General features: G+C 42.4%; 1 protein-coding gene across 1 annotated transcript in view; it reads left to right on the top strand.

The window, feature by feature from the left end:
- LOC135226936 (uncharacterized) overlaps positions 1–16,343 on the top strand; it is a 430,036-nt gene that overhangs the window by 181,448 nt on the left and 232,245 nt on the right. Inside the window, exon 14 of the mRNA XM_064266617.1 lies at positions 46–127. Coding sequence (XP_064122687.1) covers positions 46–127 — 82 coding nt within the window. The remainder of the gene's footprint in view (positions 1–45; positions 128–16,343) is intronic.

Genomic DNA, 16,343 nt, shown 5'->3' with positions numbered 1-16,343 from the left:
TAGGATTTGAATTCAAGGTTGTCATGAAAATATTTCAATTTCTAGGGGTCCCAGGAAGATCAGGTTGCCAAAGAAGTTTGCGAACAAGGCAGCTCTATCCAACTTTCCTAACTTGTCAGCTTGGAAGGTAAAGTTTATTGGCTACAAATATTTTGGTTAGAAATATATAAATAGTATAGGTTTACCGTGGAATTGTTATTCTTTTGATAAGTATGGTTGCTCACCCATGTTGTCATATACCTTTGACATATTTGGTGCCTTTTGATATGTACTTTTCTCAAGTATATTAGGATACTATTTAAAGCTTTAGAAGCAAAATTCATTTGTTCATTACAACCCCATCAATCATATGTTGCCTTTATCCACACAACAGACCCCAGTTGCAACAACTTCCACTGATCATTATCCAGAAACTATAACTATAACTTTGGATGCTTAGTCCTCTTCAGTTATTGTTCATTATTTCATGCTTTCATGATTCTCCTGGGATTTAGCTTTTAAATGATTTATTTCCTTTAAGTATCTTCTAACATTGTGTTCATTCTCACAGGTTCCAGTTATATACTACAGTATATATGTAATTCATTAGAATATTGTGGTTTGGGGCCAGTGCATCATTAGCCCCTCTCAGCATTTCTGTAAATATGCTACTTTTTCTGATGCTTTTGATTATATTAGTTTCTAGTGTGGTGTTAGATTAATTAATGAGTATTTTTTTCTTTTCACTTGGCTTGGGCAGTTTGTTATTCACCTGTTTACTTTAGTAATTGCAGTATTTTGTATCATGCTTTTATCTCTAGTTATAACCACTTTTTTTTTCTTTTTCTTCTCTTATATATTTGACCTTTATTCCCACTTCCTAATTCCCACTTCCTTCTTCCTCTTGTTCTGTGACCTCTCTTAACTATTGCTTCGTAGTCCAGATGTAGGGTTTTCTCCCAGTTCCAGTTTCAGATCCTTGTATAATAATGCCTCTTTATCTGGCCCTCTGTCACCTTGCTGTCCAACCAGTCCAACTTTTTATTATTTAGTTCTTAAGAGCTTAATGTTTGAAAGTGCCCTAGTGCTAGGTCAGTTAAGGTCAAACTTCTGATAAGGGTAAAACTCAACAGAAATATTGTAGCAACTCTGTAGCCTCACTCCCACTACTTTGCCATTACATACTGCATAACTCTTGCCATTACATACTGCATAACTCTAAACTCTAAATATGCTAATGAACAATATCCGTCACATTTTAAACTGAGAATTTTATATAAGTAACTTACTAAGTAACATAACTATACAGTCGGCCCCTGCTATTAGTGGACTCACAATTCCCAGGCTTGCCTATTCGTGGATTTTTCTATGTACCATACTGTATACCCATTATTCGCAGAAAACTCAGCTATTTGCGGTATTTTTCACTGAGAAACATTCACTAATTACTGAATTTTGATAGTTTGGTGACTAAATGCACTTTCTGTGATAAAGCTATTGAAAAAACTTTGTTATAAGCACTTTTAGAAGGTTTTAAGTATTTGTGGATTTTAGCTATTTGCAGTGGGGGTTGGTACCCATCCCCCATGAATAAGGAGGGTCTACTGTAGTTTCCACTCATATGGCAACTCGGATTAAAAATTTTGCTGGTAGGTAGCGCTACAATTAACTAGTTTGTATAGGTAACAGCCCATCCCACTAACAGAATATTGTAATGACCTAGCAGACAATCCTCGTTCTTTTCCTGCTGTCCATGGTGGCAACACCTTGTCTGACGGTAGCTCCCTCGTAGGCGAAGAAAGAGCAAAGTCCTTAGCCTTCCAACGCTTGATACGCCAAGGTGGCGTAGAGGGGGAAGAGGGAGAGGAAGACAGCATTGGCTTCTTTTGTGATCTCTTCGCAGGAGGTGGGGACGAAGCAATATGTTTCCTTCCAGTCCTCCCAACCGACAAGACAGCCAACTTATCATCCAAAACAGAGTCCAACCTCTTAAGCTTTGCCTGGCATATAACCTCAGACTGATCTGCAAGAGAAGGCTCTGATGACATGGAACGGAGATGTAGCGAACTAGGTGGCAGGGATGACGTCACAGCTGAGAGAGAGAGTGCAGAGGAGACGACTGGGAGTGACGTCACGGCTTCCCCTCGGTGTGAAGGTGAATCAGACGCCACTGGTGGAGGAATACACAACGACTGATCCCGTGACGTCATCAACAGGGCTGACGCCATGGCTTCCCTGCAACTCGAAGAAGTGGTAGCAGACACTGGCGGAGCAATACAAGATGGCTGACCTTGGCTACCCACGAAGACGAGGCCGGTAGGAAGGGGGATGGCCTAGCCAGCCTGAGGAGGGGGTTAGCAAGCCTCCATAAAGTGTGCTAGCAACCTCTCCAAGAACGGGTTATCCCCTAGCCCAAGCGTCTTTCAAATCGCCGCCATCTTAGACGCCTCCGACTCTGGAATAAATGAGAATGATGAAAGAGCGTCCCCCTTCCCAGGAATCAAATTAACTCCCGAAGAAGAAGGGGCGACAACGCTTAACTAAAGAGAGAGGGAGGTACAAGGTCATCAACCCTGAACATCGTCGCACAGAGAATCTTATGTTGGTGCCAAAGCCGCAAGACCTCTTTACTTCTGCAGTTCATCGCAGGAAAACTCAACGTCCTAGCAGATGCACTAAGCCGTTAGAAAGAAGTCCAAGGAAGCAAATGGACATTAGCACAAGAGGTAGTCCAATCACTGTTAAAGAGGTGGCCAGCCACGGTGGATCTGTTCGCCACAAGGTTGAACTATCGTCTCCCAGTGTATTTCTCTTCGGTAGCAGACCCTATGTCTTGCGGGACGGACGCTGTGCTCCACCTGTGGGACAATCTACAAGTATATGCCTTCCCTCCATCATCAGCTACTGTTAAGCTAAGAGGGTGCAAGAATACGGAGATGACCCTAATTACTCCGTTTTGGCCTCAGAGACCATGGTTCCTGAATCTCTTAGAAGTGCTGTCCAAACCTCTGATCCTCCTGCCACGAAGGAAGGATCTTCTTAAGCAGCCTCATTTTCATTATTACCACAAGAACCTTCCCGTGTTCAACCTAGCTGCATGGAGAATGTGCAGCGAGCAGCCCGAAAGTCCGGTCTTTCGGAAGGAGTGGCTCGACAACTTTCTATGTGCCTGAGGAAGTCTACAAGGAAGTCATACCAGGTAAGGTGGGCGATGTACCGCACATGGTGCAGGGCACAGGGAACATAGTATTTCCTGCCCCACGATAGCAAAGGTGGCAGATTTTCTTCTTTTCCACAGGAAATCCAAGTCTCTCTCTTACTACTATTTCAGGCTACAGGTCCATGTTAGCGAGCACCTTTAGGTTTTTAGGTTTCATTTACCAGAGATTTCTAATAGTAGAGTCCTTCATGATTTTCTCAGATCTTTTAAGATCGAACAACCAATTTTTCCACTTCGGGCGGATGTTCTAAAATTATTAAGCTCGCAAGCCTTTGAACCTCTGGAGAGTTTGTCCTTACGAGAATTTACTAAGAAAGTCTTGTTTTTATTATCGCTGGCTACGGCTAAAAGAGTGGGGAAAATTCAGGCTGTCTTGAGATCAATTTCGTTTGCGGGAAAGGATTTGTATCACTTGTATCTTTCAGAATTTGTGGCAAAGTCAGTCAGAAATTAACCCTCTTCTGAGAGAGTTTAAGGTTTCATCTCGAGGATTTCATCGGAGGTGACGTTGCCGAAATGCGTCTTTGTCCAGTGTGATCGCTTAAACACTACCTGTTGCACACTGCTAAGTTATTGCTGCGACCGCTGTCTTTATTCGTTTTGCCTAGGAATCCTTCTAGACCGCTATAAAAAAACGCAATCAGTTTTTTCTTAAGGGAAGTAATCTCCCAATCTCTTCCCAGAGACACGATGTTCCGCGCCCTAGAGCGCATAGTATCAGCAGTGTAGCGACGTCATCGGCATTCCTGAGGAATTTCTCAGTAAGCAGGATTTTGGAAGCGACATCTTGGAATTCAGTGTCGGTATTTACTTCTTTCTACTTGAGAGAGATGTACAGTTCGTGTCAGAGGGTGGTTACTCGCTAGGGTCGTTCGTAGTGGCTAATTCAGTGTTAGGTTAGTTGCAATTAGTGCGGGATGGGTATGGGAATTAGTAGTTTTATTGTTTTCTTGTTTTTCGTAGATTAGTCTGTCTACTTTTCTGGTTTATGTCTGAGGTTGGTGTACTATCCCTGGTAAGTATATTCTTTTGCAGAGGCTCAGCTCCCTCATCACGATTTCTAGATTCATCACTCGCCTTCAGTGGATGTCAGGAAAGATCTGCCCTTGGAACTTATTCTCCATACATGGGAGGCTAACAGCCACATGGGAGATGTTTAGTTCCACTCCATACATGAGAGGTATATGATAACCACATGGGAGGTTTCTGGAAGGATCTGCCCTTGGGACTTATCCTCTATACATGGGAAGCTATACAGCCACATGTGAGGTGTGTAGTTCCCCTCCACACATGAGAAGTTTATGATACTTCATGGGAGGTTAGATGTGACCAAGACGAGACTTACTGATCAGACTAACGTTGAGGTACTCGTTCCTTCCGTTTCTCACCTGATCATTGATGGAAGGTGAGTTAACAGTATTAATCCAAGGTAATAGTTTAATGAGTTTATACCAATGTACATCGAGTGGTCGGGCTGAAATGATGAATTAGCCAACCTCCATTTAAATGTTATAAATTGGGCTAATTCAGGTGTTCAGAAGGTGTATTGCAATATGGAGTTTTCATATTAAAACTAATATTGTAATACCTACCTGAACACCTGATTGTAATACCTACCTGAACACCTGAATGACACCCACCCTCCTCTCCTCGTCAAATGATTAATGATTTAGCGATTGACGGGAGTAGTCACTGTCGGCCGGTGGCTGGCGGCAGTGCCGCCAACCGCGGACAGGTGACTCGGTAACAGTGTTTACCTGCAGCGTTGGTAGTGCTGGCAGTTAAGATTTTACCTAATTGTTGGTAATTTTTGTGGTGTGTTGTTTGGGCTGGTCAGGTGACCAGGGCTAATTCAGGTGTTCAGGTAGGTATTACAATATTAGTTTTAATATAAAAACTCCATTGTTGTATGTTATGTCTCTTCATTAGGCTATAGTTTTTGTTTTTAAAAGTAATTCTTGAGTGTTACGACACTCCAGTACAGCAGTAGCTCAATCTTGTGCAATTTGAGGTGCACAAATTCACACTGTAGCGCAAACTTTTAATTGGAACCTAACTAATTATCATAGGTAAGTTTTTCACCGACATGTGAATGCAAAAGCAAAAATTTTCGAATCCTCAAGAAACCCTGGAAAAGTGTTTGTTTAATTTTTTTATGTAATTTATAGGTTTTCAAGCTTTTATATGTAAATTAGCATTAAATAGTAAAAATAATAATTTCATATGTGATAGTGTTTTAACGGGGCCGGCCGGAACCCCTATACAGGCAGTCCCCGGGTTACGACGGGGGTTCCGTTCTTAAGAGGCGTCATAACCCGAAAATCGTCGTAAGCCAGAACGACGTTCTTGAAAACATGTCCACAGGGAAAATTTCACTAATTTGCAATTTTTCTTAGGGCCGTATCTCTAAAATTATCACTAATTTACTTTTTTCATGTGCAACACTGTGTATTCACAAATTACTGTATATTTTCATTAAAATACAAGAGAGAGAGAGAGAGAGAGAGAGAGAGAGAGAGAGAGAGAGAGAGAGAGAGAGATTACATAAAACCATTAAATTCGTTGACCATTGTATTGCATTGTTAAGCTCCGAGTGTCACTGGAGCTATGAGGTAGGGAAATTGATACAGAAAAAGACGAAGGGAAGAATTTTCTTTTGAAATTAGTTATCGTATTATTACTACAGTGGACCCCCCGTATTTGCGTTCTCCGGATTCGCGGACTCACTGATTCGCGGATTTTTCTTTGGAACCTATCTAGAAGTTATTCGCGGAAGGACTCGCCCATTCGCGGGTTTCTCTGTGGAACATATACATAATTATTCGCGGTCATCCCCGGCTATTCGAGGATGCGAATTTTTATGTGTTTACTATTCGTACAAGGACATTTCATAATGATATGGTTATTCTGTTTATTAGACATTCCTTATAAATCTGAATGTAATGAATTGAATAAAAATATCGTAGGTATAAATTGGTGAGCAAGATAATATGAAATAAAGCATAACAGAGTGAGTTTGGCAACTGAAAAAATAAACAATCGTATACGTACAGCCATATCTCTCTCTCTCTCTCTCTCTCTCTCTCTCTCTCTCTCTCTCTCTCTCTCTCTCTCTCTCTCTCTCTCTCTCTCTCTCTCTCTCTCTCTCTCTCTCACAAAATGATAGATAGGAAACAATAACAGAATATGTATTGCTTGAATACGATATGGCAACAAAGTTTTGGTCTGACTGAAGTGTAGAGTTACTTTGACACTGACTTACATGTCATTCCTGGTCATCTCACAGCCACGGATAGACATCAACTTCACAGCCGAGAAAGGAAATTGTATACAAAATAAATATTTTCCAGATGAAAAAGCAATTGGAGGGCCTATGTTATCCCATAAAAAAAAAACTCGCTTGGATAACTGTAAGATGTAGAAAAGAGAGAGAGATCAAGAGCAGGGTGGATGTAGGAAGGAGATTTAAGCAGTACCTGGAAATGAAAAACAACCCCTATACTAATCTTATAATTATAGCCTTAGGGTTTGTCTCAAAGACATTCAAAGGTGTGTCACACACGTGACAGTTGTTTTTGTAAAATTGGCGTCGGGGCAGATTTTTAAGCACCACTGTGTTAATATATTATTAATAATTTGTTCATTACCTTCGATAACACGCCAAATTTCTGAAAACTCCAGATCTAGCGTGAAATGCGTTAGTTTAGCAACACTGCCATTGAACTTACATAAATACGTATTGGGTCAATTGGGTACGCATTGTGCAGGCTGTACATTTTATGAAATTTTTTAAGATGATTTCTAATTATGATATGTATGTATGTACGTACATAAATTGTTTAAGGATGATAATAAAAGTATGCAGACCATATCTAAAGTACGTAAGACAATGATTATATACATATTTGTAGCAGAGTAAGTATTTTTCTGTCTGCGGCACGCAGTACGTACATGTACGTGTATTTTTCATACGTACATAATGAGTATATTTTCGTGACAAAATAAATTTTTATGATGAAAAAAAGCTTTATTAATTTTCAAATATTACAGTTCTGTAATACTTTCATGTAAACACAGCAAAATGTCGGTAACAAAGTCGGGTTTTCTTAAAAGATGCTCTACCCAAGCCAACTTTCTGCAGATAAACAAATCTTATGATGCCGTGACGCCTTCTTAGAGCAGTACCCAAACGAAATGATATTTAAAACGCTATTGGCTGTTGTCTGCACAGCAGCCAATCCAGGAGCAGCAATCATTTTCCTTGTTGCTCATTGGTTGTACACTTGGTGTTGATTGGTTGAACCCTGGCCCCATTTCGCGGAGATGGAATTGTGGGTATCGCGCATCTAGTACCCAGCAGCCTCACTACGCAGAAACTTACGGGTATACGCGAACGTTAACGCTAAGTTCTTGTGCGTATCAGCAAATATCTGTGTGCATCGTACCGAAAATGGCCCCTAAAAAGCGCCCTGCTCCTTCTAAGGCTTCTGGCCAAGAAGCTAAAAGAAAGAAGACCGTAATGAAGCTTGACGAGAAGGTGAAACTTCTCGATATGTTGAAGGAGGGAAAAAGTTACGCTGCAGTCAGCCGCCATTTCAAAGTGAATGAGAGCACAGATATATAAAGAAAAAAGAAAATGAAATAAGAAAAAGTGTTAGTATGACATTCTATGGCACCGCAAAGGCTGTGTCCACAGTGAGAGACAAAACTATTGTGAAAATGGAATCTGCACTCGCGTTCTGGATAAAGGACTGCAGGAAGAAGAACGTGCCCCTTGACTCCAACATCATATGCCAAAAAGCACGACAGATCTACCAGTAGCTATCAACTCCTACTGCTTCACAAGGTGGTGAGGAAGAGGAAGCCGAAGCCGAAGATGTGGAGGCACTGGAAGGCGATGAAGAAGGGACGTTGGAATTCTTGGGCTTTGGAGAACCAGCTCCTGAAGAGGAAGACGAAGAAGAAGAACCACAACCGGGACCGTCCTCAGCTCCCCAAGGATTTCAGGCTAGCAAAGGATGGTTCCACCGGTTCCAGAAAAGGTTCCATCTAAAGTCTGATCTAAAGTCTGTTTCCCTACATAGGGAAGCTGCATCTGCAAACAAAGAGGCAGCTGCAAAATATCCGCAGGCCTTCATGAAAATAATCCAGGAGAAAGGATATCGCCCAGAACAGGTGTTCAATATGGACGAAACTGGCCTGTTCTGGAAGAAAATGCCGTCCCGGACGTACCTTATGAAGGATGAAGCTAAAGCCTCCGGATTTAAGGCACAAAAGGACAGGGTGACCCTCCTGATGTGTGGGAATGCGGCTGGTTTCATGCTGAAACCAGGCCTCCTCATTTACAAGGCTGCAAATCCCAGGGCACTCAAGAACAAGAACAAGGCGTTACTGCCCGTCTTCTGGATGCATAATCCCAAGGCCTGGATCACCAAAGTCTTGACGAAGTACTGGTTTCACCAGAGTTTCATTCCTCAAGTTAGGCAATACCTGGCCGATTTGGACATCAACTTCAAGGTCTTGCTGATAATGGACAACGCTGGTGGCCACCCTCTCGATTTTTATTCCAAAGGAGTCCAGCTTGAGTTCCTTCCTCCCAACACCACCTCTCTCCTCCAGCCTGTGGATCAGGGCGTCATCCATGTCTTCAAGGCACTCTACACCGGGAACTCCCTCCAGCACCTTGTTGATGCAATGGACCGTGACAGTGAATTTACGCTGAAAGATTATTGGCGTAAATTCACGATTGCCACGTGTCTGTCTGTCATTGACCGGTCGTTGAAGGACATGAAGGAGGAGACACTGAATGCCTGCTGGAGTAAGTTGTGGCCAAACTGTGTCCACAATTATACAGGCTTTTCTCCCCAGGAAATCCAGCATTCAGCCATTAATAAGGCAGTCCAGTTGGCAAAAATTCTTGGTGGTGAGGGCTTTGACGATATCACCGAGGAAGAAGTCGGCACCCTCATTGATGCCCACTCTGACCCCCTTACCGACCAGGACTTGGAAGAGCTGACGAAGTCCGCCAGCGAGGAAGAAGACACTCCAGGTTCAGGAGAGGATCAGGAGTAGGAGGAGGGGGGCCTGACTTTGGAACACCTGTCACAAGTTAAAAAAAATGGTAAACGACCTCCAGGAGTTTGTCACAACATGGGTTCCTTACATGGAGCGCTCCTTGAAGTTTTCTAATATTCTAGACACAGCATTGAAGCCCTATAATCAAGCTCTCACCACCATGAAGAAGCAACGGCAGCAGTTGCCAATCACAATGTTCATCACACGAACGAAGAAAGACCCTCCAAAGCCTCTTGAATCGCCTGAGTCACTGACTCCCGAAGTGCCTCCTGAAGGTGAAGAGGCGCCCTCAGAGGATATGTAACTCCTCTGCTTAGCTGTGCAGTCATATCTTCACCGTCATTCATCGGACTGCACGGCTAATTCATCATCATCATCTTTAATCAACATTCATCACTGGTGAGTACCCGGTTTACATATGTTGTACTAGCGTAAAACAATTGTTTAATGTTCATACAAATTTTGTTCTTTCTCTCTATCGCTTGTGATTTCACATACATTTGTTTCCCTTGTAAAAAGAAAATGGATGTCTCAAATAGTAACAGTATGAAAGAAAATGTGCATGACTGAATACTTATGGGGGGACTGAATTATTTTCACATACGTAACTAAGTCATGCAGTACGTACATAATACGTATGTACATATTTATGTATAACCATAAAATGTAAGATTTACTTTAAAACAGTATTAATAATATTTCAAAGATTAATATGAACCATAATAGGATGTTTTATGTATATTTGATGAAGGATGGTCTTTTTAGCTACTTTGGTGTTTGCATGTTAAGGCTAGCTAAGTTTTATGAGTATTTTTGGAGGGGGTTCCAAACATTCGCGGATTCTAACTATTCGCGGGGGGGTCTGGTACGCATCCCCCGCGAATACGGGGGGACCACTGTACTTCTATTATTATTATTATTATTTGAAAATATAATAAACACGTGCCATAAAAATTCTCTCATCTCAGTAAGAAAGAGGAATCATCCTTACAAGTGAAATGGAAAGGTCATTTTCATCTCTTTAAAATACGACCATTATGAATTTTGTAATTACAGTTTTATTATTATTATTATTATCATTATTATTATTATTATTATTATTATTATTAAATACTGAAATTATCAATAACATTTTACATACTAGTACCATAAAAATTCTTTCATCTCGGTAAAAGAGAGAGAGAGAGAGAGAGTGAGTGTTTATCTCTCTCTGTTCTCTCAAAAAATACTTATAATGCTTCCAGCGAAAGAGAGGGAGGGAGTTACCACTATGACACATTATTATCTTGTGTGGCAAAAAAGAGAGAGAGAGAGAGAGAGAGAGTTAACCTTAATTAAAAGTGACATGGATAGATTAGTACGTATTGTATTTCTTTAAAATACTATCACATTTGAATTTTGTAATTACAGTTGTTATTATTATTATTATTATTATTATTATTATTATTATTATTATTATTATATTATTATTATTATTTGAAAGTATTAAAAACAAATAGTACAAGTACATAAAAAATCTCGAGTCTCAGTAAATGAGAGAGCGAGAGAGATGAGAGAGAGAAGAGTGATGAGGAGAGACGAGAGAGAGAGAGAGAGAGAGATGATGAACACGTGATTGCAACACTGCAACACTTCCCCCTCCTGGCTGTCACAGAACTTGATATATCTGACAGTTTAGTACCTGGATCTCAGAAAAGGTTACTGGAAGAAGACTAGGATTTCCTTCATTCTTCCATAATTTTTTAAATATAAGCTAAAATCTTACTAATTCACTATGGTATTTTCTTTAATGAATTGATATTATTGCTGTATAAATTAATATTAATATTTGAAAATAGTAAATCAATATCATACAAAAAACATACGTCTTTGTAGGAGAGAGAGAGAGAGAATTATTGTTTTTATTATGTGATATCATTTCAACTATTAAACTTACTAATACAGTATTAATCAAAATTAATATTTGAAAATTAGTAAATCATTTTTGTATTATAAAAATGTATTTAGTCATGAAAATAAACATCAAAATACACTGATTAGTGATTATTTTTGTCGGAAAATACAAAGAGAGAGAGAGAGAGAGATAGAGAGGAGAGAGAGAGAGAGAGAGAGACGAGAGAGAAGAGAGGAGTTGAGAGATGAGAAGATGAGAGAGAGAGAGAGAGAGAAACTGTGCTAAACTATAAAGGATTCTCATCATAGTATGCGTTTTTTAAAAGCGTCGTTAACTTGGAGCATCGGAAGCGTCAGCGTCGTAACCCAGGGCAGATTTTTCAATGAATATTTAAGAAAAAGTGTTGTAACCCAGGGCGGATTTTTCAATGAATATTTAAGAAAAAGCGTCGTAACCTCGGAACGTCGTAAGCCGGACCCGTCGTAACCCGGGGACCGCCTGTATATGGTGGTATAGGGCGAAAAATGTAAAGTCATGAAAAAATTCATGGAGCTTCATATGGCAATTGAGAATACGTATACGAAATATTTCGTCAAAATTCCGCTTACTTTCGTAGTTACAGGGTAATTAGTAAACATAACTCAATAAGCCTAAAACATTCATCCGTACAAGAAAATGCAATTTTTATGCATTCAACTTACCTGTCAGATATATACTTAGCTATAGACTCCGTCGTCCCCGATAGAAATTCGAATTTTGCGGCACACTCTACAGGTAGGTCAGGTGATCTACCGCCCCGCCGCTGGTGGCGGGAATAGGAATCATTCCCGTTTTCTAAGACAGATTTTCTCTATCGGCCGTGACATCAACGTTGTTGTTGTTACTCCTGATTTGATTTTCGTGTTTTTTCATCGCTATTGATCTTCTAAGCCGGTTGTTTTGGTGACGTATTGGATCTTTGGTTTGGCATACTCTTTCGTGGACTGTTATTTGGACTTGGTTTTTGGATTTTTCTCATAAGGTCGGATTCTAGCTTTACGGTTAGAAGACAGTGTGTAAATGAGGGATGCATGGTGAGGTTACCGAAAGCTTCGATAGATCCTCACACAGTTTGTAAGGGGTGTAGAATGAATGAATGCTCAATATCTAACACCTGTGATGAATGTGTAGGTTTGAATGAGGAAGAATGGAAGAATTTAAATTCCTATTTAAGGAAATTGGATATGGATAGGGCTAGGAAGGCTTCCTCCAAAAGCGTAAGTAGGTCTCGTTCTAACGAGTCAATCAAATTAACACCTAACCCTAAACCTGTATCTTCTTCCTCTTGTACTAAGACTGCAAATCCAGCAACGGAAATTGCAGATCTTAAAGCTGCACTGCAAAGGATGGAACGTCAAATGCTAACGTTACAAGGTAAGCACAGTGATAGTGATTTAAGTGTCCCTAGTGCAGTGGAGGGTGCGTCTGATCGGCTTCATCTCGCTCCCAGGCCTAGACCTCTTCCAAGCTCACAGGCCCAGAGGAGAAGGAATGTCAAAAGCCTTACGGAGGTTATGGAGAATCCCCACCGATCAGGCGTCCCCTCGGCAGATTCTGTGACGACCCGAACTGCCAAGGATCGCTATCGAAAAAGCATCCTAAAACAGTGTTTTTCGTCTTCAGATTCTTCACCTAATGTAAGGGGCTGGAGCTCTGATGAACTGTCACGCCCCTTAAAAAGGAGTTGGAAGGCTCCAACTTTGAATTCAAGCCCTGAGCTTTTCTCCGATGGATCTCCATGCGAAAGGAAGAAAACCAAGTTAATTCCTAAACGCAAATCGGAGTCCCCTTCCTCTTCTAGACCTCCTTCACCTGAATCGGGAAAGGAAAAAGAGAATGCTGCTGCAAAAATCCTACTAAATGTACAGGAGCAGCTCTCCGCTTTAGTAGGAGTTTTTACGAAGGAGACTCCCAGAAAAAAGGACTCTTTCCTTCCGATAAAGAGAACTAAGGGAAGGAAGGAAGGATCTAACGTAAAAGTTGCGGATTCTCCTCGGATGAGTATGAAGAATGCGCCAAAAGTGCCAACCTGGCGCGATGCGCCAGAAGATCCATATGAGCCAGAAGCGTCAGATGCGCCAGAAGCGCCAGCCTGGCTTGCCACCCTGCCGAAATGCGCCAGAAGAGCCAGTCTGGCGCAAGGAGCCACGAGCGCCAACCTGGCGCAATGAGCCACAAGCGCCAACCGGGCGCAATGAGCCACAAGCGCCATCCAGGCGCCAGAATGTACGGACTTCTTCCAAAAGACAGTTAAACCAGGAGGATTTGTCTAGCTTTCGGAAGGATAAGCCTTTACCTGACAGGGACTCTAGGTGCCGCACAGGCTGCCGTAGCCCTTGTCAGGATATGGGTGGCTCCGTGGAAAGCGATAGGAGAGGACATCCTTCCTCTGACAGGAGAGAAAGGTGCCGCACAGGCGGCCGTCGCTCTTGCCAGGAGAAGGATAAGGTCGTGTTGCTGGATCAACCTATCTCTCGTAGGGACGCAAGTTGCCGCACAGGCGGTCGTCGTTCTTGCGAGAGTGGGGCAGATGTTGCAAGAGACTCATCTCCTATTGAAAATAAACAATCCTCTTCCGAAATGGAATTGGATTTGGAAGAAGTTTCGGAGTCGGAAGATCACTCGGCTCCATGCTTGTCAGATTATAAGACGCTGGCAGCCCTCTTACTTCAAGAGTTTGGGGACTCTTTAAGCCCTACTGCTCCTCCTTCTCCGAGGTCTTTGTTTACAAGCACTAATGTCTCGAAGTCATCATCTTTCATTAAGATGAAGCCAACCATTTCCATGAATAAGGCTCTCCGATTCGTAGGAAATTGGTTTAAATCCAAGGAGAAGGCGGGGAAGACCGTCTTTGCCTGCCCTCCTTCCAAACTTTCAGGAAAGAAGGGAATCTGGTATGAGACGGGCGAATCACTGGGTCTAGCTCTCCCTACCACTGCCGAAGCAGATTTTTCGAATCTGGTGGACTCTTCAAGGAGACAAGCCTTGTCATCGGCAAAGATCACATGGGGGACTTCTGAGATGGACCATCTCCTCAAGGGATTGTTTAATGTCTTAGAAGTTTTTAACTTCTTAGACTGGTCCCTTGGGGTGTTGGCCAAGAAGACTCAAGAGAAGGACTCTCTTAGCCCAGAAGTCCTTTATAGTGTACTGTCCTGCATGGACAAAGCGGTTCAAGATGGATCAGGAGAGGTGGCCTCGCTTTTTGGAACTGGAATTCTAAAGAAGAGAGTCTTATTTAGTTCCTTTCTGATGAAAGCAGTTACTCCTATCCAGAGGTCATCTCTTCTTTATGCTCCTCTTTCGGACCAATTGTTTCCTGCACAACTAGTGAAGGGCATATCTCATTCTTTGACAGAAAAGGCCACGCAAGATCTCTTGGCCCAATTTGCAAAGAAATCAAGGACCTCGGTTCCTGTAAAGAGAGAGAATCGTACTCCTCAACAGCCCTTTCGAGGGAGCTCCTCTTCCAGACCCTCCTTTAAGAAGAGAGGAATACAGAAGAGAGGTAGGTCTTCATTCAGATCTATCAAGAAAACAAAATGAGACACCAGTCCTTCAAGCACCGGTAGGGGCCAGACTTCGGAAATTTTCCGAAGAATGGACTCTTAGAGAGGCAGAAAGATGGTCCCTTTCAGTGGTAACGAAGGGATATATGATCCCCTTTCGAGACAGGCCTCCCTTAACAACGATCCCGAGGGAACTGTCAGCCCAATACAGGGACCCTGCCAAGAAAGAAGCATTATTGCAACTGGTAGAACAGATGTTGCAAAAGGAGGCTATCGAATTGGTTCGGGATCCGCATTCCCGAGGATTCTACAACCGCCTTTTTCTGGTTCCGAAATCCTCGGGAGGGTGGAGACCGGTCCTGGATGTGAGCGCATTGAACCGATTTGTAGAGAACACAAAGTTCTCTATGGAAACATCGAAATCGGTTCTTGCGGCTCTTCGTCCAGGAGATTGGATGGTCTCCTTAGATCTACAGGATGCTTACTTTCATGTTCCCCTGCATCCATCATCGAAGAAATATCTTCGATTCATGATGCAGGGAAAAGTATTCCAATTCAGAGCCCTATGCTTCGGCCTGTCTACGGCCCCTCAAGTGTTCACGAGACTAATGACGAATGTTGCGAGATGGCTACATCTAGAAGGGATAAATATATCCCTTTACCTAGACGATTGGCTAATAAGAGCAAAATCGGAACTTCATTGCTTGAAGGACTTGGAGAAGACTTTAGAGTTGACAAAATCTCTGGGACTACTCGTGAACCTCGAGAAATCACAATTGATCCCCAGACAGAACATAGTCTATCTGGGGATACAGATGGATTCTCGGGGTTTTCGGGTGTTTCCATCGCAAGAGAGAATTGTTCGAGGCTTAGAAAAAATCTCGAACTTCTTAGGGAAAGAACGGACCTCGGCGAGGGAATGGCTCAGTCTGCTGGGCACCCTTTCCTCATTAGAGCAGTTCATTTCCCTAGGGAGATTAAATCTCAGACCTCTGCAGTTTTATCTCAGACAAATGTGGAGTCAAAAGACAGGAGATCTGTCAGACTGTTTTCCCATTCAACAGGGGATAAAGTCCAACCTGAAGTGGTGGTTAACCCCATTAATAAAGAACGAAGGGGTGTCCCTCTTGATTCGGAACCCTCACCGAGTGTTGTTTTCCGATGCCTCGGAAACAGGTTGGGGAGCAACACTGGGCCCAAAGGAAGTGGCAGGTACTTGGACCAAAGAACAGGCTACACTGCACATCAATGCGAAGGAACTCCTGGCGATTCATCTAGCCCTGGAATACTTCGAAGCGGAAGTCAGAGGAGTGGTAGTTCAAGTCAATTCCGACAATACCACAGCTCTGGCTTACATCCGGAATCAAGGGGGCACTCACTCTTTCTCACTGTACGAAATAGTGAGAGATCTATTAACCTGGACAGAGGAACGGGGCATAATTCTGCAGACAAGGTTTGTTCAAGGAGTAAAAAACCTAAGGGCAGACAGGTTGAGCAGAAAGAACCAGGTACTCCCGACAAAGTGGATGCTCCACTCAGAAGTCTGCAGACAAATGTGGTCCCTCTGGGGAAGACCCCTGATCGACCTGTTTGCCACGTTCCTCTCCAGGAAGATAGACAACTTCTG

This window comes from Macrobrachium nipponense, chromosome 15 (assembly GCF_015104395.2).
Source record: "Macrobrachium nipponense isolate FS-2020 chromosome 15, ASM1510439v2, whole genome shotgun sequence".
Taxonomy (NCBI): domain Eukaryota; kingdom Metazoa; phylum Arthropoda; class Malacostraca; order Decapoda; family Palaemonidae; genus Macrobrachium; species Macrobrachium nipponense.
This window is presented reverse-complemented; position numbering and strand designations above follow the sequence as displayed.